The 25,123-nt window shown below is 40.7% G+C and overlaps 2 protein-coding genes across 3 annotated transcripts; one reads left to right on the forward strand and one right to left on the reverse strand.

Annotated features, from left to right (window-relative positions):
- Positions 1-4,004, forward strand: si:ch211-247j9.1 (uncharacterized). The gene is made up of 2 exons (XM_006781484.3): positions 1-1,167; positions 3,473-4,004. Exons 1-2 carry the CDS (start codon positions 209-211, stop codon positions 3,708-3,710), a joined length of 1,197 nt encoding a protein of 398 aa, XP_006781547.2. The 5' UTR covers positions 1-208; the 3' UTR covers positions 3,711-4,004.
- Positions 3,776-24,872, reverse strand: mapk9 (mitogen-activated protein kinase 9). 2 transcript variants are annotated; one of them, XM_006781482.3, is made up of 12 exons: positions 24,668-24,872; positions 19,681-19,827; positions 16,167-16,296; positions 15,807-15,865; positions 15,342-15,480; positions 14,779-14,944; positions 9,776-9,847; positions 8,591-8,773; positions 8,195-8,319; positions 8,051-8,114; positions 7,826-7,897; positions 3,776-6,519 (listed from the first exon to the last, which is right to left on the reverse strand). In XM_006781482.3, the coding sequence occupies exons 2-12, from the start codon at positions 19,794-19,796 to the stop codon at positions 6,383-6,385; spliced, it is 1,263 nt and encodes a 420-aa protein (XP_006781545.1). In that variant the 5' UTR covers positions 19,797-19,827; positions 24,668-24,872; the 3' UTR covers positions 3,776-6,382. The 2 variants fall into 2 exon arrangements, with proteins under 2 accessions (XP_006781545.1, XP_006781546.1); XM_006781483.3 differs by lacking the exon at positions 9,776-9,847 and adding an exon at positions 10,891-10,962.
- Positions 24,873-25,123: the final 251 nt, after the last annotated feature.

A 25,123-nucleotide genomic window follows, 5' to 3' on the forward strand; every position in this document is an offset into this window, starting at 1 on the left:
GGCTACTCGGTCAAAGAGAGCCAGCCAAAGGGGAGCAGGGCTCCTGCACCTTCCTCTCCCTGCGACACATCAGCACTTGGCACAGAGGAGGCTCCATACCACGCTTCACAAATCCACAATCCAAGCCTTTAATCCCAAGTTACAGCAGACTTAAAAGGGGAGGGCAGTTATCTAACTCTCTCAGCACCCCCATGTGCCTGCTTGGATCATGGAGCTGCACTGCCTTCCTACTGATACCCCCACCACAGCCAGCTCCTGCTCCACGGATCACCCGTACGACAACTGCCCACCTTTTGGCCAGCGAGAGAGAGCCAGGGAGAAGGAAATGGAGAGTGGAGTTGTGTGCCCTGCTGTAACCAGACTCCCAGGCCCCCAGAGCCCACTGCCTGGTCTGGCCCCAGCTGTGGCTGAGGTTCAGACAGTGGTCGGTGGGGGAAGAGGGCCTGGCATTTGGCCAGCTCACAGCTACTGCAACTGTAAAGAAGGCCTGGGAAGACAGGCCTGGGAAGCAGAGCTAAGCAGAGGCATAAACACAGCAAGAGGAGGAGACAGAGGAGGAGAACAGGGGTGTAGCTGGGGAGTTCATGTGAACCAAAGCCCAAGCCCATCACAGAGTGAGGAGCACCGGAGCGCTCTGTCTCTGTATGATAATCTCCCTGATGCTGAAACATCCAACAGCCTCCAAGACTTTGACACAGAAACAAGCTTCCAGGAACACTTGCAGGAGCAGATGCACAAAGCTGTAGCATCCAAACAAATCCAAGGATTGATGGAGGACGACTGTGTGACTGAAAAGATGCTCAGTAATAGATGTTCTAGCAACCAGGACCAGAAACCAGACCAAGACGAGGAGCATGAACCGGAGCTAGAGCTGGACTCAGGATCCTGTAGATTAACAGAAGGGGACCTGATGCAGCATCACCACCTCCCTACGTCGCTTCCTCAACATCTTACACAAAATTCCGCTCAGATGCGTCAAACCAAGTGTCACGACCCACCGCTGTGGCCTCCGGCTGATGTCAAACAACCAAAACGGACATCGTCTCCCAGAGTGCCCCCTCCATTACCCCTGGCAGACCCCTCTGCCAGTGCTTTACGCAGCCTCCTCACCAGCCTGCAGCACCAGATAATGAAGCAGAGAGAGGAATATGAAGCACGGATAATCAGGTAACTTCAACTTGTTTCTATTTATAAATCCCCAACAAAGAGTAATTATGCCATGCGAAACAATATGAAGTGTCTTAAAATGTAACGTGGTGATACTTTTGGCTTTAATATTAGCATACACTTACAGCTCAATGACTTGAAAAATGAATTTTCCAGCCTGTGGTGTATTTTCAGTGAAGGGTAACACACTGTTCCCAGGCAAAGAAAGTGTGCACGTGTGTCCACTCAGCTGTGCTGGTGTGGTCCCTCAGTTGACTCCAAGCTTCACCCCACATCCTGTTTAGTTCACAGATCAGCGAGAGCTGATTCAATTTTGTCATAGTTTCCCACGGATCTCCTCATGATGTGCTATGATGGAAATGCTGCTTGTATACACACGAAACTGCATTTTGGATAACCAAAGTTGGGATTTGGGTTTTTTAGTCTGAAAATGGATGTGCATCTGTTTGTGGCAAAATACTGGCAAAATAAGAAGAAACCTGCTTTTTTGTTGCCATCTAGTTAGCCAGCAAAAAAAAAAAAGAAGCACAGCCCGTGTGCATGACATATAGACCAGCTCATGACAGTGGAAAGAGAGCTAATTTAAGGGGCCATGCTGCTGACCTAGACACAACACATACCTCATTTATTACTGATATAGATAGACCAACACTCGGAGTAAGGTAATGCATTTGTAGTAGTAGAGATGACAATCCTTTTAGCTCAATAAGGATGGTACGAAAAATCACAAAAGACAGATTTAACTCCGCACACGAAGCTTTTGAACTATCCGTTCAGACTTTCCAATGAGACAGTGCTGTGATTTACCCCCTTCTTGATTTCTTAGTTTTTTGCATATTAGTCACAGTTGCATGTTTCAGAGCATCAGACAAATTTTAATATTAGATGAAAATAACCAGGGTAAACACAAAATGCAGTTTTAAAATAACCATTTTATTAATTAAGGGAGGTAAAGCTATCCAAAATTGTGTAAAAAGAAAAAAGAAAGATCAATTGCTCCCTAAACCTAATAACTGGTTGTGCCACCCTTTGGAGCAAGAACTGTAATTAAGCATTTGGAATAATTGGCAATGAGCCTTTCACTGTGGAGGACTCTGATCCACACCTCTTTGTAGAGTTGTTTTAATTCAGCCACACTGGAGGGTTTTCAGGCATGGACAGCCTGTTTGAAGCCATGCCAAAGCATCCGAGTTGGATTTAGAACTGGACTTTGATTAGGCCACTTCACTAGCGTCATTCATTTTGGTTCATCATCACGCTGCATAACCCAAGTGTGAACGGATGGCCGGACATTCTCCTTCAGGATTTTCAATAATTACAGCAAGTCATCCAGATGCTGAAGCAGCAAAACAGCCCCAGATCATGACACTACTACCACCGTGTATGACTGTTGATATGACGTTCCTTTTATGAAATGCTGTCGTTTTTTTTGCCAGATGTAACAGGATGCAAACCTTGCCGAAAGTTTAACTTTGCCTCATCAGTCCACAGAATATTTTCACAAATCATCAAGATGTTTTTTGTTTTATTTTTTCAAATGTGAAACAAGCCTTTGTTTTCTTTCTGATCAGCAGTGGGTTTCTCCTTGGAACTCTACAATGGAGGCCATTTTTACCCAGTTTCTTTCTTATTGCTGAATCATGAACTCTGACTTTAACGGAGGCAGGTGATGCCTGCCGTTCTTTAGATGTCGCAGAGGCACTCTTGGAGTAACTTTGGTAGGTCAGCCATCACTGTTCCATGTTTTCTCCATTTGTGGATAAAGGCTCTCTCTGTTGTTCACTAGTCCCAAAGCCACAAAAACAGCTTTGTAATTCATTCTTGCTGGGCTTTTTTTTTTTTTTTTTTAATAAATGTGTTACTGTTTGAAACAAGTTAGCCTACTTCAGTTTGTCAGATTCTATTTAAGTGACTGCTTAGTTTAACACATATGGTAACAATGAGGCCTGGAGGTGCCTTGTGAAACTGAATTGGGCTTCCCAGAAAGTGTGGTTAATCATAGTTAATTCATGATTTAATAAGCTGGCAGTATTACTTTTTCATACAAGGTCAAGTAGGTTTGGATAGTGTTTTTCCCCTTAAAGGAAATCATTTAAAAACTGTTTTTTATATTCAATCAGGTTACCTTGGATATTAAAATTTGTGTACTTTTACACAGGACTGCAATGATGCTGTTGATATAAGGAACAATCCAGTAATCCATCCTGTCATTTTTAAATAAATTAAAAATAAATTTGTATCCTTCACCCTATTCTTATCCTTTTTAACTTTAATATTGCTTCTCTTTTCCTCCTCACGTCATCAGTCTGGAGCAGAGAAATGAAGAGCTACAGATGGAGGTAGTTCATCTGAAAACAAACCTCGCACAGCAGCGGCACTGGTACCAGGTTGTGCAGGCGAAGATCGTGGAATCTGAACGGGCACGGGCTGCCGCGGAAGCACACAACACCACGATGCAGAGGGAGATGGAGCAGTTTTTCGACATCTTTGGAGAGCTCAACAACGAGGAAAAGAAAACGGAACACATTGTGAAGAGCTTTTGAGAAAGCTTATGATACGAGCAGTGAGTGCAAAGAGTAGGAAATAAATGCACAAGATGAGCTGGTCATTACACTCTAACGAGGGTCTTTTATCACTATGTCACTAATAAAGCAATGTACAGTCATTTCCTCATGAAGAATCTGAGAATTGCACAAAACAGCATCAAAGAAAGAAAAATATTCACTGATGTCCACTTTATTAGCTGAGTATGGGCAAAAGATGTTGGCCAAAAGGTAATATTGTGGTCATTGCAATCACAGAGGACATCTCTGGAAATAAAAGGAGGAACAAACCGAGATGTACAGTGTATACAATGGAGTATTTTCTTTTAAAAACATAGTAAACACATGAGATAACCTGAGCAACGTGATGCTCAGTCCTTATCTGCTAAGATTTGGAGAGTTGGATGGCTACTCCTCAGGTCGTTTAAGGCATGACTGAAAGAATAAGGTCATGGTTGTGTACAACATAGTTCATAAGTTCTCGGTGACTCCGTAGTGTCTTCTTTCTGCGTGTCCATCACATGTGCAATCAGTTATGAAAAAAAAGTTTAAAAAAAAGAAGAACAAAGGGGGGGCGACGCAGTATCTGCACAGTCCATTTTCAAGGTTTATCTTTGACTTTCAATCTTCAGTTGAACTCAGGACTCCACAGTCTCACCCACGCTTAAACCACAGCATGTCTGCTTTCTCTCAGATTATTCAAAGGAGAAAAATAAGGACGAGTGCTGCACAGCATGTTCTCATAAAACATAAAACACACATTTAAGGCCAAAAAACCCCAAAACAACAACAACAACAACAACAACAAAAAACAAACCCTCGTAAAACTACAACAGCTCCCTAACTCTAAAAGCTTTCTGAACTAAGAACGGAAACGTACTGTGAGTGAAAGAACGCACTTGAATGCATTTCTTTGTATAGCAAGAACTACAATTTCTTACAGGTGTGAAGCCTTCATGCAGGTTAAAACGTGTCGTCTGATTTCATGATTCATTGTGTAACTTTTCCAGCACTAATGGAATGGTTTAAAAAAAAGAGAGCGAGAGAGAAAAAAAGACAAAAGGGAGCAGTCCACACGTTTGTCAATGAAATGTTTTGACAAGAGGCTTAATTCCCACGGGCGTCACTGTGGTTGTGTGCAACACTCTGCAAGAACACACAAAAATAAATACAAGTATCTTGTTTTGCCTCTTCCGGATGTACAGGATTACGATTTTTTTTTTTTGATGTACACACTGATAGTCAGTACCGTAAGTCAAATAAGGGTGATTGCAATATATATAGATATAGATATATGTAGCTCCACAGACATGTTGAATTTCTTAACCAAACAAGCACATCCTATCTATTTGTAATGAAAGGGTCTACAGCCACTATGAGTGACATCTTTACATACAGTACATTGTATCGGGAAATAAACAGTAACACTGCAATCACAGCTTCCCCTCGCTGTCAGGGGGAAAAGCTTAAAACCAACATCACTCAAGCCAATTAATTATTCAATTAAAAACAAAAACACTGTGCAGAACGCACCGCTGTAGAGATATGCAATACTTTGTTTGATCATGATTGATGCCATCAGTTTATGGTAAGCTTTTGTTCTTTGTGGCGTAACATGCACTAGAGCAGGTCGCAGTGTGATGCTTGCCTGCCCTGATTTCATGACGATGACCTCTGGTCTCGACTCGCTAAAAAAATAAAACTTTTAAAATACAGGCATACAAAAACAAACGACTCCCCCACCTACAACTGGCAAATCAATATGGATGCATACACCGCATATAGGCAGGTGATCAAGTAAAACAATGGAGAAAACAGAGAGCACAGGTATCTTTTACCTGCAGGCAGCAGTTCCAACGACACAGCGTGTAACAAATTAGAAAAATAAACCTGTCCATTGAGACTAAAGAGAAAAACTAAAGACATAAAGGAGACAGAACAAGTGTATGTGGAGTTAAAAAACAAAGAAAAGAAAGGATGATGATGGCTGTTAAGCCCCTTTCAGACATGTACCCTCTCCTGATGGTGTCTGAACATGTCTGCTTCATGTATTCAAACCTGTGATGGCAAATCTCCTGGGTCAGACCTCGTAACAGTTACGTAACACTTCCAGCACGGCACAAGACTAAGAGCATGCAGGACATTAACGGTAACGCACACCAAAAGGTATGCCGCGAACGCGTCTTTGTGAGTTGCTCCGCTCACAAGAGAACGCCCTAAACAGTAAAATATGTGCATATTAACATTTTAGCTCATAAACTTGGTTTGCAATAAGATTAAAACATTCCTCATTTTCATTATTCCCACTCATGAAGAGAGAGATTTGTTTTGGAGCCTGTGTGGGAAGGCTTTTCTCAGCAGCACGCACGCATGCACGCACACATACACAGAGTACCCCTGTTTGAGAACAACGCGCTCAAGAGTGCGTTTACGCTTAACTAAAGGCAATGCTGACAATATTTAGGCATGTCATGTTTGTTGGTTTGAATCCATGAAAACACTGATGTAAAACTGACCGATGTCTGAAAGATTGAGCTGTCACTTTAACAGATTGCTGACTTCACCAATGTTACATATTCCATGTCTGAAAAGGGCTACTGATGTTTGGAGAGCGAAAACTGGAGATGGCAGGCAGGCAGACGGAGAGAGAGATGTGTGGAAAATGTCTGTGTTCAGTGATTCTCGTCCAGAGGTCCTGTCAGTGTGTCGATGCTGCTGCTGTCTGTGTCTGAGGCCAGGGTTTGCTCTGTGGACATGGACGAGATATCGTTGGCTGAAGAGGACTGGGAGGCCGAACCTGACACCACATCTGACACATTACACACAAAAACAACAGACAGAACCAGAAATTTAGCTGCATATGGCAACAACATTTACACTTCCTAGTACATTGTTACTGGAACATCCACTCACAGCCGCTCTATTAGGTATACCTGTTAAACTGATAATGCAAATACCTAATCAGCCAATCGCATGACAGCAACTCAGTGCATTTAGGCATGCAGACATGCTCAAGACAACCTGCTGAAGTTCAAATGGAGAATCAGAATGGGATTTAAGTAACTTTGAATGTGGCATTGTCTTTGGTGCCTGAGTAGTCTGAGTGTTTCAGAAACTACTGACCTACACAACCATCTCCAAGGTTTACAGAGAATGGTTTGAAAAATAGGAAATATCCAGCAAGCAGCAACTGAGGCTACAATTAACATGGGCTCACCACAGGTTTGAAAAATGTGACATTTAGATGGTAGGGTCAAAATTTGTCGTCGACAACATGAAAGCATCCTGCCTTGCATCAACAGGTCAGGCTACTACTGGTGATGTAATAGTCTGGATATATTCTTGGCACCTTAGTACCAATTAAGCATTATTTAAACATCACAGGCTACCTGAGGACTCTTGCTGACCATGTCCAGTGTATCCCTCTTATACTAGCTTCTTCTGCTAACAATCTCGAGCTGCTTTCTTGAACATGACAGCAAGTTCACTGCATTCAAACGGTCTACACAAATGGGCCAGATCGCAATCCAGGAGAGCATCTTCGGGATGTGGTGGAATGGGAGACTCACATCATGGACGTGCAGCCGACAAATCAGCAGGAACCGTGTGACACTATCAAAGCAATATGGACCACAATTCCTGAGAAATGTTTCCAGCATCTTGTTGAGTTTATGCAACGAACGATTAAGGACAGTTCTGAAGACAAAAAAGCCGTCCGACAACGTACCACCGAGGTATACCTAACAGAGTGCATGTGTCCACAATGGCACATTTAAGGATACCTGTCTTGTGGCCCATGAGAATGCCAGCAGACTCCTTAGCTACAGTACGGCATTAAGATACTGGAGTTGTTTTAAGAGTATTGTACTGAAAGACAATATTTAGGGACAACTACTGTTTCCACTGCTGCATACTGACATCTGTGTGTGTGAACAAAAATAAATAAATAAATAAATATATACACATACATGTACACACTGTTCTAGGATCCTTTTGAGCCTTGTGAACATCAAAGTAAGTGCTTGTTTTGGTGAAGCTGTTAGTGTGAAGTCCAGTGAGGCTGCAGCTTTGGGCTTATGCTAACAATTTTGGGCTGATAGAGGAAAACTTTGTACCTGAGCAATCTTCTTTCATTAGACCATTCTTGTTCCTCTCCTCCCAGTCAATCACCTCTTCATAAATAAGTTCTGCGGAGAAACAGAACAGGTTAATGGCTTTCAGTGGTGACCACACTCACGCCTGCACGTTCGACACAAAAGCAGATTACAGCAACAGTAGAACAGCAGTTGCCCGGTATGGTGCACTGCTGGTTTGCTTCTCTAGAGGTCAGTGTATCCCACCTTTCCACTGCTCAATAGTGTGCTCTCTCTCTTCCAACTGCTTGTCAGAAATCTGTGGAGGAGGCTGTGAAACAAAAGGAAATGTCACACACAGTCGCAGCACTGATGAAGTTTACCACAAATTGAGGGGAAGGGCTTGCTCACCGCGTCGGCCTCTGCCGGGTCGTACCACACGTGAATGTAGGGGTGATTAAGAGCTTCTTCTACAGATATGCGGCACTCGGGATCAATGACTAGCATTTTGGAAAGCAAGTCCCGTGCTTGACTTGCTGTTATGACAACACAGGAAGGGCAGGATTACTATGGAAACAGGCTTACGACATCATTAAATTTAAGTATTCTTTTTGACAATTGAATATTGTCCCTGATGGTGTTTGGCCAACATGTCTGTCAATGTCAAGATTTGTTCAGTTTTATTTAATGATGTGACCTCTTAAACGACACCATTACACCGCAGAGTTTTACCAAATCTATGCAGTACAGGAGCATCGTTGGATACTAAAAATAACACTCTACATAAAGAGTATCAAAAATTCTTACTCTTCAATTTGTCATGTTCTGACTCAGAAGGGAAGGCCCAGTCTGGGAAAAGCTCGGCAAAGCTGACGCCAGGATACTGTGGCTTGTTCATCACATAGTTCCTCACAGTCTCCATCAGTCGGTTCATAAACTCTAGACTGGGTGTGCCCAGAATCTCAATCACCTTATTCCACTGGTCGATGTCTAGAAAACACACTTGTTATGGAAATCTCCAGTAAATTGATGGGCCTGTGCACATGTAAGCAAGTGAAAAGAACAGATGAAAAGGTACAGAATAGATCCGACATGTACACTAAATAATTTTGTATGAAAGCTAGCAAAGGTAAGCCTTAATTCACCAAAGCATAGGAGATATGAAAATTTTGACCTTACAGGATTACCAATTATTACCATTCACACTCAGATTAACAAGAATTTGTGCTCTAAAGAAATGTAAATGCATCAAATAGATGCTGAGTCATTTTACTGTCAAATAACTACAAAAGCAATGATTCATACTGAAAAGCTACAGATGTAACCACATCATGGCAACATATAAAAAGCCCCTAATCTGGGAACAATGGGTATCTGTCCCAATCCATCAGGTGGATATTGGCCAATTTCAGTTTAGGTTAATTTAGCGACTCTGTTAAGTGAACAGAGCAGTATTACAATCTGAAGAACCATCTTAGCATGGCTAAAAATACAGATGTGCATGGTCTGTTGACTTACTTCTGCACAAGGCAATTACTTCAAAGGATGGGAAGCAATCTATCATCGACTCACACTTGTGCCCAGCATCCATTCCCAGCTAGTCGGGTGTGAATGCAAAGGGGAAGCTGGGAGCTAAGAGGCAGCTTACATATGTAACAAGAGAAATTAATATTTATTGAAGAGAAATGGGAATTAGAGCCTGACCTATAATGGATGTATTAGGAGTAAAAACTTCTCTAAATTATCAGTGGGTTGTGATCTGTAAAATAAATATTTCCTATCAGTGTATAATGAGTTAGACTCTGCAGAGAAAACACAAAACTTTAAGTTTAAACTCAGCCCGAGTGTTTTGTAAATCGTAAATTCAACAGCTGAGAAGACGCGAGTGTGCCGGGAGACCCACAAGACTAGAAATATTTGATAGAGAGTGAATGACGATGCAGGAGGAGGGACAACAACTGGCACGGAGACGATGAGAGCTGCGAAGGATACGATCAGTGCCCTGGAAGATGACGCTGCCCTTTACCATCTCTCCCATGATACACCCCACTGACCAGATGTCCACTGGGAACAGAAAACGCACAAGCACGCACAGATGCACACAAACACACACATAACCACACAGAAGAGATATTAAATTAAAAGTGACCAGAAAACATCAACTAGATAATACAATCCACACTGAATGCATAGTAACATAAAGTGACACACAGAATGATGAAAATCATGCTCTATGGATTCAAATTTGAATGAGAAACATTTAAAATGCGAAACACGAGCTCTCATCGGTTTTGGTGCATCTGCCAACAGAGTCGCGGCCTGAGGCTTTCATCATAGCCATCTTCAGGCTTTTCTTTCTCTCGCTCCGGAGTCAGTCTCAGCTTTCCACGCCTTTCTCCACAGCCTGGCTTATCAGTTTGCACAGCTGTTGCTCTCTCCCTCATTTTTCATGTGTGTAATTGCACGCACTTAGCAGGACAGGCTGTATTTCGTTTCTTTCTCTCACTCTCCAAGTCGACTGCTTGCTTGTCAGTGGTCGTCAGGGGCAAATACCCATCAGCTCCTCTTTTTCCCTGAAATTCAGCTTCACTAAAAATTAAAAGTTCTCTCTCTGAAAATATCTCCAGAGAATCTACTCCAAGTCCACTCAGCCATTACATAAATGTAAACTCTTGGCAGGTTTCACTCCTATTTATGATTGGTCTCACAGATTAGCTACATTCTTTGAAGAGCAGTTCAAGGACTACTTCCATTTTGCAAACCTACCCCAATATGATGAGTCATATTTCATGCTCCACCCTGTAATTAACCCAGGTCAGAAAAGATTGAGACAACCTGTCTGTTTAGCAGATAAATAATATCATGGGTCAGGTTTCTATCTCTGACTGCAATGGCTATACTGACAACTACACTGACAACTACACGGCTCTACACAGAGTATACACTTCTCAGAATATTAACTTAAGTATTGCTTTGATTCTCCCCTCCAGATGTGTTTTATACAACTAAATAAACAAATCTTGCCTTTAATAAACAAAAATATCTCAGTGTCTCCTGGCTCCAGACAGAGCAACCAACTGTTGTGTGAGACGAACAAGAAAGGATACAGTCCTTTCCAGGAAAGAGGACTTTGTGAGAAATCATTTCAGCCATTATGCAGCCAACTGACCACAGGTCCACTGCAGCAGAGTGGTGGTATAGTAAACATATTTGTTAACATCATGTTAATATATCAAGAGTCAAACTTACTATGACGAGTCAAAATCACCATTAATGTTTCCACTTTGTACATGAGAACCATTGCTAATATACACTCACCTTTCACTTTATTAGGCACACCTGTTCAACTGGTCACTAATGCAGATACTGGGGTGGGGGAAAAATCGATACTGTGTAGCATCGTGATATTTTGTTTGCTAATAATGTATTGATACTAGAGATGGCACGATACCACTTTTTTATGTCCGATACCGATATCATAAATTTGGATATCTGCCGATACCGATATGAATCCGATATAGTGTGTTTTTTAATAAATAAAACGTTTTTTTAATATCTTGCTGCATTTTGTATAAGTTTATACTCAAGTTTAAATAAATAACAACACTAAAGCTATTCTGTTATACCTGTATGTAAAAAATACACTGCGCCCAAAATATTTCATAGTTCAGCAACACTGATCTAATAAACTTAAACCTGCTCCATCCTTCCTATTCTGGTATTTTAAAGAGTACTTAGCAGAAATATTAAGCAACCTAACTAATAGGGTTGCAAACTCCCAGCAAAAAAAAAAAATAGGGAACCACCCCCACCCCCCACCTCATGATGCTTAATCAATGTAATCAAATTTAATTTGATGCAGGGAGGAAAATGCACAGAAATAAATTATTTTTCAAGAATAATTAAATAGATTCAACATCTTTCTTCAACAAAATTGCAGACTGCACAGATGGTACCTTCCCAAAGGAAAAAGTACTATAGCTTACTAGGGTATATTAGACTTAACAGTTACTATATACAGTAATGGACTTATATATATATTTTACATCAGATTAAAACTTTGGGTCAGATAATTATTTATTAAAAGCTCGACATTTTAAATGAGAATAAGAAAGAAAAGTATGTCTTTGTGCCCCCTTTTCCCTGTTCATGCCCTATCGGCCCCCCTGGCTAAACTTTGCTAGATCCGCCCCTGCACAGTTACCAGCTATGTAGAAAAAGATCCTGGTGTAGAAAGTAATATTAAATAAATTCTAACAACAGCTTATCAAGCTTAATAGTGCTGCTGTTGTTCAGCCGCTGGTTTCCTCTTTCTGGTGCAAAGTGGGCCAAAAACAAAGAAGAGAGACGGACTAGCGACAGAAAAGCCGATCAGCTGATCATTGATCAGTTTCACGTTTGAAGTAGGAGCAGGAGAGAGAGAGAGAGAGAGAGAGAGAGAGAGGCAGTCGCTCCATATATCGGTTGTTAAGCTTAACGCTGGAATGCTTTACAAACATTCAGAGATGAACTTACACACTTGCTTTACTTCTCTCTGGGAAAACTTCCTTGTAGATGAAATGCTGGTTTGGTAGCACACAGCCGCTCTATCATGTGAGCACACTGCTCCAACTGCTACGGTTATGAGCCGGGTTACGCCGTGTAGCAAGTTTTGTGAGGTGCTTTTTTGATATTTAATGGATCGGATTACATTTTTTATTTCTTGCCGATATCCGATCCAGGAATTTGGGTCAGTATCGGACCGATACCGATACGTAATATCGGATCGGTCCATCTCTAATTGATACAGGGACAGCAGAAATCGATATTTTGTTACAAAAAAAGTTTTTGTGCTCTGACCTCAGAGCATGTTGATCAGCTCCTTTTTCTGAGCAAGAATCCTGACATTCCTTCACTGTCCAAATGTGTTCAACTTTTTTTATGGCAGCAATAAACATGACAGTTTACTTATTTTCATTTAAGACGTGTTTTATTTTAATTAAGTTTAAAACTTTTTTTATTTAATGTAAAATTATATTTTGTTTTAATTTACTTTCAAATTCTTCAGTTGCTGAAGGGGCTGCATAGTTTTCATAAAATGCATAGTTCAGAATAGCTATAATTGTACCAGATGGTTGCATTCAGTTAAGTTGGACTAGACTGTAATACAAACCGTTCAGTTTGTCAACAATAAAACTGAATGAAATGAGAGAAAGACTGAGTGCGAGACTTTGATATTAGATAAAATGAATATTGATAAAGTTTACCTTTATGTACAGAATCTGAATATTGCAAAATATTTTTAAAAATTGCAATAATATCGTATCGTGCGTTAAGTATTGTGATAATATCGTATCGTGGGATGTATGGTGATTCCCACCTCTAGCAGATACCCAATCAGCCAGTCACATGACAGAAACTCAATTTAGTCATGCAGACATGCTCAAGATGACCTGCTGTAGATCATAGTGAGATTCAGAATAGGGAAGAAAGTAGGGCTGGGTTTTGATTATTGATTAAAATCGATTCTGGCTTGGATAACGTGATATCGATTCATTAAAATCCTGAATCGATTTTTAAATATAAATTTATTTTGCCCGAAACGCCAGAATCTCAGGTTAAACCTCACAAAATTTCTACAACCACCAAACAGCTATAACAGTAAATGAGAGCAGGTACATGGATTCTGCACAAAGATGTAAAGACAAAACGCAGACCCAACGCATCTGAATCAGTGAGATGTCGCCTTTCTCACCCGACGGCACAGACACGGACACGCCGCCAGGGCTGAAAGCCGACTGATTTTGAAGCGTCGGCGGGCGCTTTAGGTTTACGTCCTTTTTGCGCTCGATTCTGAAGCTGCAGCTTTTATCTCTCTCCAAACAATATTGACTGAACCAGCAGCCAAAGACGATCCAAACTACGCTTCACATTTCGCTTCACATAAACATCGTCACAAATTTCCTCTTACTTTTGCTGTTTTGCTTCCACCACAATAAAAATCACACTTCATGTAGAGCTCTCTCTCCCTCTCTCTAAATCGATAATCAAAACCTACCCCTAGTTATTACCCACCAGTCTACAGTGTCGGTCGCTGTTTTTTTTTTTTTTTTTTTACTTACTTACGACAAGAAAGCCTCATTTCTGCCATTCAATACTGAACAAATTGAAACTTTTTAAAATTATGCAAAATTGCAAAATGCTTAGCTGTGTCTCTAATCAAACCTCAGTAACTTTGCTCTGCTTCGTTTTTGCACAATATTTTTAAGGTCATCTGCTATAAAAACCCAGACCAGGAAAACCGCCTTCATGTTTTTCTGTGTTTTATCCTCAGTTACTTTGACACAAAGGAATCTGCTGTGATGTTTACACCTTTGATAAAGTCTCACAAGTGTCAGCTTTCTTTTTATAGATATAAAAATATAGATATGCACTGATAAGTGATCAGAATTATAATATTTCTGACTGTCTGAGGCAAAATTTCCCCGATTCAAATCGAATGAATCGAATCGGATTGTGGATCAAATCGATTCGGGACCTTGTGAATCGGATTCGAATTGATCCTAGAAATCAGTGATGATAACCGGCCCTAGAAGAAAGGCAATTTAAGCGACTCTGAAGATGGCGTGGTTTTGGGGCTGCTGATCTGCCGGGAATTTCCCAGTTCTGAAGGTAGAAGGGAGACCAACCAAGTACCAGCAAGGTGCATCTAATAAAGTGGTCAGTGAGTGTTGTTGTTTGGGTTTTTTTTGGGAGCATTTGAAAGAAAAAACCAATAATGAACAACATCAATTAATCATAAAGTTTAAAACCTGGCTTTTCAAGAACATGAAGAGCTCCAGGGAGCAGCTTGTATTGATAAGTCCTGATGTGTTAAATAATTTTCAGACACGCTACATAAAGTCATGTTAAACAGATTATTAGAAAATAATTATTCTGAAAGAGAGCAGTGTTACATGTTGACCAAGTAGTGTTTAAAAGATATGTTTTTAAGGCTGGTGTTGGTTTGTACTCACCATTTTCCTTGTACTTCATGCCAAGAATGACCTCCGGGGCACGGTAATATCTGGTCACCACGTACGGGGTCATCATGAAATTAGTGCAGGCTGTCCTAGCTAAGCCAAAGTCTAAGATCTTTAGTGTGCAATCTGATTTAACCACAATGTTACTGGGCTTCAGATCCTGAAGGGGGGAAAAAAAATTTGATAAATCTTTAGGAAAACAGGCACAATAATCTTAAAGTTGACCTATTTGTTTAATATAGAACAAGCAGATGGAAACGTAATACAACCATTTTAACCACTTTATAAAGTTAACTTTGGAAGAATTATCTAAATACAAAATGAATAATGTTATTTCAGAATCAAAGATATACTCATTGGCTAATGCTAAAATACACAAAACAAGCAAAAGTTTAAATAAGTGCAATTTTTTTCATGTATTAATAAATATTATAGAGCTGTCAGGTTACAGGCACAACATGGGAAACGTTACACTTTTAAGCGCTATTTAAGTATTAAGTTACTGTGTTTTCAGACTGACTCTTTTAGCCAGCAACACATTTACTGCTTGCACTTACCCTGTGGATTATGCCAGCAGAGTGCAGGTGCCTGATTCCACAAAGGATCTGGTATAGCAGGTAGGACATCCTCTCGTGGTCTAGGTCCATATGGATCACCTGGCATAGGCTGGCATCCATTAGCTCCATCACCAGATACCTGAGAGGAGGGGAACAAGTGCAAACTGTGTTTGTGTGCTACTGTGCGAGAGCTACAAGTGCAAAGAAAAGAAACAAAATAACAGGAATTTAAAAAACAATCAGAAAGAAGACAAAGTAAGAAAGCAGATAGAGGAAATGTGTCAAAAGCAAAGCGTGAAAAATAGAAACCAGACAGCGAATGAAAGCAACGCAGAGGATTAGAGAATGTTGGAAAGTAAATAAGAGGATGTTTGTTAAATGAAAAAAGACGCAAAATACTTCAGCTTAAATCTTTGCATGTGAGAGAAAACCAAAGCAGCCAAAAAACACTTGAGTGCCACTCACAGATCCTGAAATTCCTCCAGGGACTTCTGAGGCGTGAATACATTGATCAGACGGATGATCTGCAAGCAGAGAGACAAGCCGTTACTCTACTCTGTCGCTCTCCTACCTACTGGAGAGGCCCAACTAAAGGCACAGCAGAGCTTCTGTTACCCCAAACCAGAAATGTTATATTTAGTCCAAGGAGATGACTTTAACTTAAATTTATATTACATATGTTCTGGCTACCTCTTAATATTAGAAATATTGTCCAACACACGAGAAGATGGAAATTATAAACTTTAACATTTTTCTGCCACACCTCGGTTTAACCTTTATCAAATGTTCAACACATTTTATTGCAGGTCGAAAAAGAAGATTTACATTTTTGTGGTTGACACATTTGAGCAGCACCAGCTCCCTGTAGGCGCGCTTAGCGTGGGTCTGGTTCTGAAAGGGCCGACACAGCTTTTTCACTGCCACTGGTATACTGAGGACCGTATCTAGAGCAGAGCTGCAACAAATTTTATCAAAGAGAAAAAAGGACAGAGACAAATGTTATCAAAGAAGAAACTAAATGCATCCCAGAGAAAACAGTTTATTCAACAATTCCTAGTTACACATTCAGTTTCATTCACGTTTTAAAAATAGTAAAAATAAAAATATAATTTCTTACGACCCTACTTTAAACATGATTGGGGCTGCGCAGAGGAAAGTAATCAGCTCTTCAAAGATGACTTCAGTCTAAAACCCTGATAGGAGCCCTTAGGGGTAGTGATATTCATTTAAATTTAATGTTTTGTAAAGCCTTCACTGTAATAAATGTTAATACAGTTTAGCTCTTGTACCTAATGCCTGCATTACAGCCTTGGGTTAGGGTTAGCTTGCAGAGACTTCAGAGAATATTCAAGGTGGTTAATCTTGCAAAAGACAGATCTCAAGTTAATGGGGCTCTGAAACATTATCAGGGCTATAAAAACCATATCATTGAGAAAAATGGAAATTATTTAGCTTCAGGTCACCTAAACCACAGCAGTTTAACTCTCAGTAAAATGTATTTATATAGCACTTTTCACAGACAGAAATCAGAAAGTGCTTCATAATAAAACCTAAGAAATAAAAGTATAACACAACAATGCAAATTAATAGAACATAAAACAGGTGTGGGGTGCGTGTGAGGATGGATGACTCATGACTGCAGACCAAATCTACCCATGGGTCTGTACCCATAAAGCAACCTGAACCCGAACTGAATGGGGGCAGTGATTTACTGAAACATGTACAAAAACACATTTAAATACAGTATATGAGGGAAAGGGAGAATTTATATAATTCCAACAAGTTTGAACATCTTTAAACGTCTACACAGCCTGAGCTCTCTGAGTCACGTAGTCTTCAGGAATAGTTCTCCAGGCTTCTTTAAGTAGATTCAAAGCTGTTCTTTGGATGTCATTTTCCATTGACTCGACTAAGGAAATCTGAATAAATTGTGTTTCTGTCTAACAAAGTGCCTAAAGATACACATTATATTACATTGGTTCTTTGCTAATATGTCTGTTTGTACACCTAACTTAAGGGATCAACACTGAATCATCCCATAAGATATGTATATGTAAAATATGTATTTTACCTGGTTAATGTGTGTGGCAGGGCATGCTCTGCAGCGCTGCTGCAGGGGAGGCGGGCGCACCGCAATCACGCCTCGCCGCCTTGACGTCTGTGCTATCTGTGCTGTTGTGTTGGTATGTGTCGGGCTGTGAGCTGAAAAGCTACAACTGGCTGTATGTGTACAGCAACCGTGTGTGAAAAGTGGCCTATAAAGAGGTGCTGAAAAGCATGTTCATGCAAACATCGTCAGTTCTGCCGTGGTATGTTTACAATGTGACTTCTGCTCCTGAACCTCTGCACACAGCGTCTGCATATCGGGGCTGTACGAAGTCACTTTCATCTTTATGGAGGACTGTAAGCTGTCATCTGTGAGGCGTGAGCGGTGTTTGTTTTTAACATAGTTCATGGTAGGGCTGCTCAATTAATCGAATTTTAATCGAAATTACAATCTGGGCTTTCAACGATCATTAAAAATGACTGAGCCGATTATTAGCACCTCCCTCGTGCTTTACTCTCGCGCTGCTCCGTGTGGCAAATCGAGTGCACCTTTCTGCGTTTCGAACACGCGTCACAACAATTAAGTGGACCCGAGGGAAGCTCGGAAAGCTAAGCAGAAGTTATTTGGAGAGGAGAGGATAATGGCTGCTGAAGAAAGAATGCCATTGGTTGAAAAGAGAGGTAAAACGACTTCAATGGTGTGGAAACATTATAGGTTTGCATAGCAAGTGCGTAAACTTGCTACGGTGTCGTAGCTGCACCACAGAGCAACACTACAAATTCATTCAATCATTTGAAGGCCGCTCACAAAGTGACATAAGATCAAACAATGAAGGAGCAGCAACTTTAGTTGACATACCTCAATGTCAGTTTGATGCACTTGTGCATTGTGTGGCTACACAGCTTGCCTTGATGTTTGGATATTTGTATGCATAAATATTATGCAGTATTTTGAAGTTCACTAAACATTCATGGTTACATTTTTCATTTATTTTTTATATTGCGAACATTTGCACTGTTATCAGTATTTGCACACTATTTTATATTATTTTTTGACAATCTTTAAAGCCATTATTCAATACATTGTTATTGTTAAATAAATATTATCAAATAATCGCAATCTCAATTTCAGTGAAAATAATCGTGATTATCATTTTTGCCATAATCGAGCAGCCCTAGTTCACGGTGGAGAATAGCTGCTGACATAATGTGGATCCAAAGATCCATAATTGGCCTACCTAGGGTTGAAAGTCTCGATAAACCCACTGCGTTTTGGCGGGTACACCGGCTTCCGCGAGTGTGACGCTTATTTTGAGCGATGAAAAAATAATAGAATATAATTTTATTTTTATATTTCAATATCACAATAATCTTCCAATTTAGAACTACAAGTTAAAAAAGAACTAACATAAATAAAATACACTTCAGCTAAATACTTCCAGTTTATTTTCCCAAACCACGCGGAGCCGCGGGTTGCCGACTCCTGGTGTAAGTGGTTTAACAAACAAAAAAACAAAACAAAAATACAAATCTTCTGAAAATGGTCAGGTACATGGACTGGCCTCAAAAAGAAAGAAAACCTTTGAAGACCTTCAGAAAGCCTGGAGAAAGATTGCTCAAGAACACTTGGAAAACGACCAGAAAATCTGGCTCCTTGGAAACAAAACACAAAGAAATAATGGCTCAGGACTTTTGCACAGTACTCTGCAAGTCTGACATTCAGGGAAATGTATCTAAAATTAAATTCAGGCTCCGTTTGATATAATCATGTAGCCAATAATGAGCCAATATTTCTAATCAATAGCTCCAACAAATATGAGATTTTCAGCTTGGAACAATCATATTGACATAATAGTACTTTTTCCAGCAACATTTACACTCATGATGGAAGCAAAAACACAGCTGACACTACTGATCACATTAACTGTGTCTCTATTTAAGAGTCGCTGCAAGCTGTGACACTTGATAATGAGCCAGCTTATCTAACACCTGACGCCAAAGGGGCTCAACCGATTCAGCAACAATCACTAACATGTGAATTATACTTCAGCGTCAGATCTACACCGTAACCGAAACCCCATTTTAATCCTACGCCACAATATTCTACGTAACCTACACCTCCTGAGAAATGTAACTACGTGTTAACTTGAATGGTATGGAAGTTTACGGTTTAGGGGGAAAAGGAGTTTTTGTTTACTACGCAGGTTAGAATGTAGATTTCCCAAAGCAGTCTAAAGTTTTAACCTGTGCCCATTTAATCAATCAAAGACTGAAAAAAACTTCTTTGTCTTACCAAACAATGCCTTGGGCGCCAGAGCCAATGGGCCGCAGCTGCTGGTAGCGCTTGAGTACAGTGAAGGTGGAGTCCACCACCTGAACACTGTAGAACTGCCCCTCCGCCTCACTCATCCTGCTGAACAGTCAGGACCACCAGCGCTGTCTGCAGGACAAAGGAAAACAAAACAGATGAATATCACCATGTTCTAATCTCATGTACGCTCTCCTCTGCTCTCCATTTCAAAGTGTGTGAAAAGGGCTGGAGAGGAGCACACAGCACAGCTTAACAGATGAGAGACAGGCTCAGTTGAATGTAGCATTTTATTGAGGTAAAAACCTTGAACAACCCTTCCCAAAAGGGTTACTTTTTTCTAAAACTAAAGATGAACTTGTGTGTTGGGGCCCAAAAAATATCTAATCCAAGATAAACTTTGACTTGATTTGCATGGAACTTTAAATGCTTTCACTGATTAATTGATAACCTTACGTTTCTCCAATATTTTTTATGATAACAGCAGCATAAGGCTGGAGCTAAAGGCTGAGCCTTTAATGTTTGGTGTGCTTGTTAAAACAGAGGAGAGAGAAAGCTAACAGCTTACAGTTCCCTCAGTAAACACGAACATACCACGCACACTCACACAGGCAGCATTTAGCTTGAGCCTCTTCATTATTTCTTGAACTGCATCCAGCTTCACTACAAGTGTGCGTTCAGCTATCAGCACTGGATGAGCACATACGTGTTAATAAATTACACGATGTGTTTGAGTGTTTATAACAAAATATGAAAGTGTTTCTTGGCAATAGTTTATGTGCGCATGTGCATACATCTGTGGGCGAGAACACATAATCGTGTAGCTACGCAACACCGAGCAGTCACGGCTGTTTGTCATTCCTTCAGAAAACAGTCATCAGTTTAAAGGAGACCCATTTTTTCCCGCCTTTGACGGGGTACAGCAAGACAAGCAATCACTGGATTTTGTGGTCACAGACACAAAGTGCTGATGAGAAAAATAAAGGATGTTTATGATCAAAAGGACCAGAAAAAAACCCTGTAAAGCTAAAGTCACTGCAATAAGCAAAGAGCTACATAAGGAATTAGAAAGAGAACTGCTGTCAGATATCAAAGTGTGTGTCTTTAGTTTAAATGTTCAACTGGAGACGGAAACATTTATTTAAAAATTAATCAAAAGAAAATCTAATGATTGTAGTTCATTCTCCAATAATCAAGAATTAGCGTGCAAATTATTTCAATTATAAATTTACCTGAAGGTGATGCGTATTCTGAGTTTTATACGAGGAATACATTTCAAAATTAGCTGGAAGAAGGGGGCACATACCACTGTGCTGCATCACACTCAGTAAGTGCCACATTGTTGAAATGAGCTAGGCCATCAGTAAAAGATCACTGTCTGGAGATCAAACTAAGTTCCTTCAAAACCTATACATGCCTCAGCTGGGCCTTTTCCATGCCATGTAAAGCATAACAGCCACTGGTAATTGTTTCTTACTCTCAAACTGAAGGACACTTTTCAAACATGTCCTAAATAATCTCCAGTGCACGTGTGTGTGTGGATTTTCATTGTTCGCTTCGCAGTTTTAACTTCCATTTTGAGATGAAGAAAGAAAGTTATGTGTAAATAATATTACTGGTTGGTATGCACTGGTATATAGCTATATCAGCCAAACATTGTTATCGACAAATAAGGCAACATTTACTGATGGCACTGGCCCACGTCTCTGCTTGCCATTGTATATGATTGTTTATTTCCTACTGTGGTTTGTTATGACTTATTTGCCTGTTTGTAGGCCGGGGTTTTTGCCCATGAACAAACACTGGGAAAAAGCCTTCACATGTAGGAGGTACCGATCTGAAACCTTGCCATTAGTCAGATGAAAAATGAATCCTTCTCAGTTACTTTCTTCCTCTGCCTGTCTCCTCTCTTTCAAACATAAATCCAGCTGGCTCTCTGACTGCACCCAAAGGAAAAACGCCAAAGACCTTTACTTCCCTCATTCTTTTTGTTTTTCACAACTTCTTTGGCTTTGTCCTTTTCCTATTGTGCTACTAACATCCCCCTCAATTGCCTCGTTTCTACGGCCTCCTCACAGATATCTCCAATGATGGTCCTGACAGATATATATTTTCATGACTACTGTGACTGACACGCAAGCTGAGCTTTTCTGTTAACATACATGTAAAATGTAGGTACAGGCAAAACAGCATGCTAATGCCAAAGCTGTACTCCACGTCTCAACAGCACAGATCTTAGGCCACAGGACACAAACACCTTCTGCTAAAAAATACAGAAAAGACTATTTTAGCCTCACTGACAACAGCAGCATTTTGAGATATTTATATTTTTCATATAAGAGCTGGTGTGCAGCTTTTGCAACACACACATCAAGTTAAAGGATGCTCTGAGGAGACCATTACTCATAACGAAAGCCACTGTAGCTTCATCAGTCACCTGGTGCCAGGTTAGTCACAACTACTGGGTCATTCTAAAGTCGATTCAGCACAAACACTGACAGGGAACAACTGTTTGATTAAAGCTACATACCGCTCAGAAAGCCAAACAGAAACATAGGCAGCCACCTGCCACAGTTCTGGGCAGCAGGCTCTGAGGAATTTATTTAAAATCAAAAGGGAAATCGATCGTGTGGAAAAAAGTTCCCCAGAGATTCCTCAGCAACTGTGGGTACACTAAAAGGAAGAGACATCCCAGAACAAACTGCTTATGAATGATACCATTAATCATTACTAGCCAAGGTTAAGGGCAACACTGATGCAGCTGATCCTGTGAATGCAGATAAACTGCTAACACACTTTACCAATCACTACAGGGAAAACAAACAAAACACTACTTTAGGTTGATAATTATTTTAAAAAAGGATGATTAAACCATGTTAACCACAAAACTGCCTATTAATCTCAAAGCTTACAGGGAACACTGTCATCAACAGTGTCTCCATTTTTTCCCCTCAGACTGAATTAAAGGTAGACGTAGCTACTATGACATCATCCACTGGTTTGTGAAGTCCTGTTTTAACTCTTTTCCACATAAAGACGACATTTAACGACCTCATCCGTACCCTTAATGGTGAGTTTCGATACCTCAGTATATATCAATAAACCCAATGACCTCACTAATGATGCAAACCCAGTCATTTTGTTCTATAAGCAGGCCTGAAATATGACAGAATCCGCTCAGTTCAGAAAAGAGCTTCAAGGGTTACTCGTAATAAGAGTGAAAGCCTCGAGCCGAGTGTTTTCGCCGTGTCATATCTGGTTGGTGTTTTGAAAAGCGATGTGACAAGCGAGGGGTGAGTCTGACAGTGACACCGCAGGCTCAATAAGCACACCGTGTGTGATCCTCCTTTCTGAAAATTAGAATACCCAAAATTTACTAAATGGAGTTTATGTTGTATCGAAGATATGAGCGACTGAGCTCATTATGTCATCAGGAAAGTGTTTACAGAGGTCAAGCCTGAGGTCTGTTTTCCCGTAAACTTCTGCAGAACCGGAAAACACTGGTATCGGGGCCCTTGTGGCCATTGTTCACACATTCTCACTTACACACAGTTATATATATTTACTCCCATAAATCAAGGCAGAATATAATCAACCAGTTGGGGAATATTACCTATTATACAAACCCTCCTGTGTACTATTGGTCAACAGCGGAAAACACCAGCCCACATAGCCATTTGAAAAAAAAGAGAAAAGGCTTAAGGTACTTCTCAGTTGGTTTCACTTTTCAGGCCTGGAAGCCTTATTAATTTAATTTTTTAAACTCTGTTTTCTATGCAGCAATAGTTTATCAGAATCAGAATAGTATAGAATATCAAGTTTAGCTGGATGTTTTCTTAGTGCAAACAGTGTTACAGTTTTATGCCTGAGAAAATGTACTCAAATAAACTGTAAAGAATACAGTTATCTGGAATATGAATGAAAAGATGGGGGTTACGTACTCTTTTCTCTTACCTGATGATACTTATTACACTAATCCATATTTATGCAATGGTATGATGATCAAAGAGTTGATGAGAGAAGTGACCTTCACACAAGCATCATGGACCTCAACCAAAGCTCGTGGCAGTGACTGTTCAGTTCAGTCTAGTCCAGGCTTGGGGGTTTGACGTGGCCTAGACTTGGGAGTTAAGATGGGGAGTCAGTGAGCTGGCTATGAGATCAGATTAGCATGGCCTGAAGCCTCAGCATCTCATCTTGATGTAGCAGAGTTACAAAACACAGCAGGGATGGGTAAAACTACACGGGAGTCTACTGCTGCTGAACTAGACACACCAAATTAGTCTTTGAGAGCAGTCACCCGGGGAAGAAGGAGGATGCAAATTAAAACACAGCAAACTTGGACACACTCTGAACATCCATGTGATCCCACTAAAAAGTTCAGTGCGCACAAAGTGGCTGAATCACTGACGGGCTCGCCTTGCCAATGACATGCCAGAAAAACCTAGCCTGGGCTGTGAAAAAAAAAAAATCCCCCTAGTTTTCATTGCATCTGCACCTGCGCTTGCGGTGACTGTGGTTAAGGTTCGTGAGCAGGCCTACACAAATGTCATTAATTTGGACTACATGTGTGTTTTCGAGGCTCTGTGGGTAAGTTATGCGCACTGACAGCTAGACGACGTGAATTTTTAGCATTTCATAGCGCCGCACGCCTGCTCTACAACAAACACACACACACACACACACACACAGTGAGGTATGAAGTCACCCGGGTATGACACACCGTGGCCGCAGCACTGTTGGCACTCGGTGCTTTAACACAGTCAGAAACCATCGGTTTACACAGCTAAAGTTACACCAGCATTAACGACATCTGACTTCCCAAAACCTCAGTAAAGGTACGAAGTTAGCAGGGCCTACACTACCATTGTTTTTCAATTCTGTGGGCAGCAATGCGGTAGTCAGGCTGAACTGTAAGCTCCGGCGGACTAGAGAACGGGCAGCAGGAGGCAGCTGCTGCGGCGAGACCTACCTTCTCCCTTCGCCTCTCCCAGGGCACTCCCATGCATCGAAAATATAGATAAAACACTCCCCGAGCTCCTCAGGCACAACCTGGGCTTGGAAAAGTTGAAAAGGACGGTCGGCCCGGCTGTCACGACTGACAGACCTTCCTTTAGTTCCTAGCTAACTCCAGCGGCAGCACGGACGGACGGGTGCGGAGGAAGGGAACGCCACAACAAGCAGAGACCCAGCACAGGCATGACGTCATCACGCAGAGATTACGTGGGCGCAAAGTTTTTTTTTCTTCGCCAAAACTTGGAAAACTTTTTCTTCTTCGTGTGATTGGTTAATGTAATAATGTATGTGTTTTGAAAAATTACAAAAAAACAAAATAATACTAATAATCCTATGAGGGCACAAATAAAAACACACAACACAAAATCATAACTAGCCATAAATATTAGAAAGTGAATGGGGATGTGGAGGG

The sequence above is a fragment of the Neolamprologus brichardi genome, chromosome 2 (assembly GCF_056152115.1).
Source record: "Neolamprologus brichardi isolate AB-2024 chromosome 2, ASM5615211v1, whole genome shotgun sequence".
Classification (NCBI taxonomy): Eukaryota; Metazoa; Chordata; class Actinopteri; order Cichliformes; family Cichlidae; genus Neolamprologus; species Neolamprologus brichardi.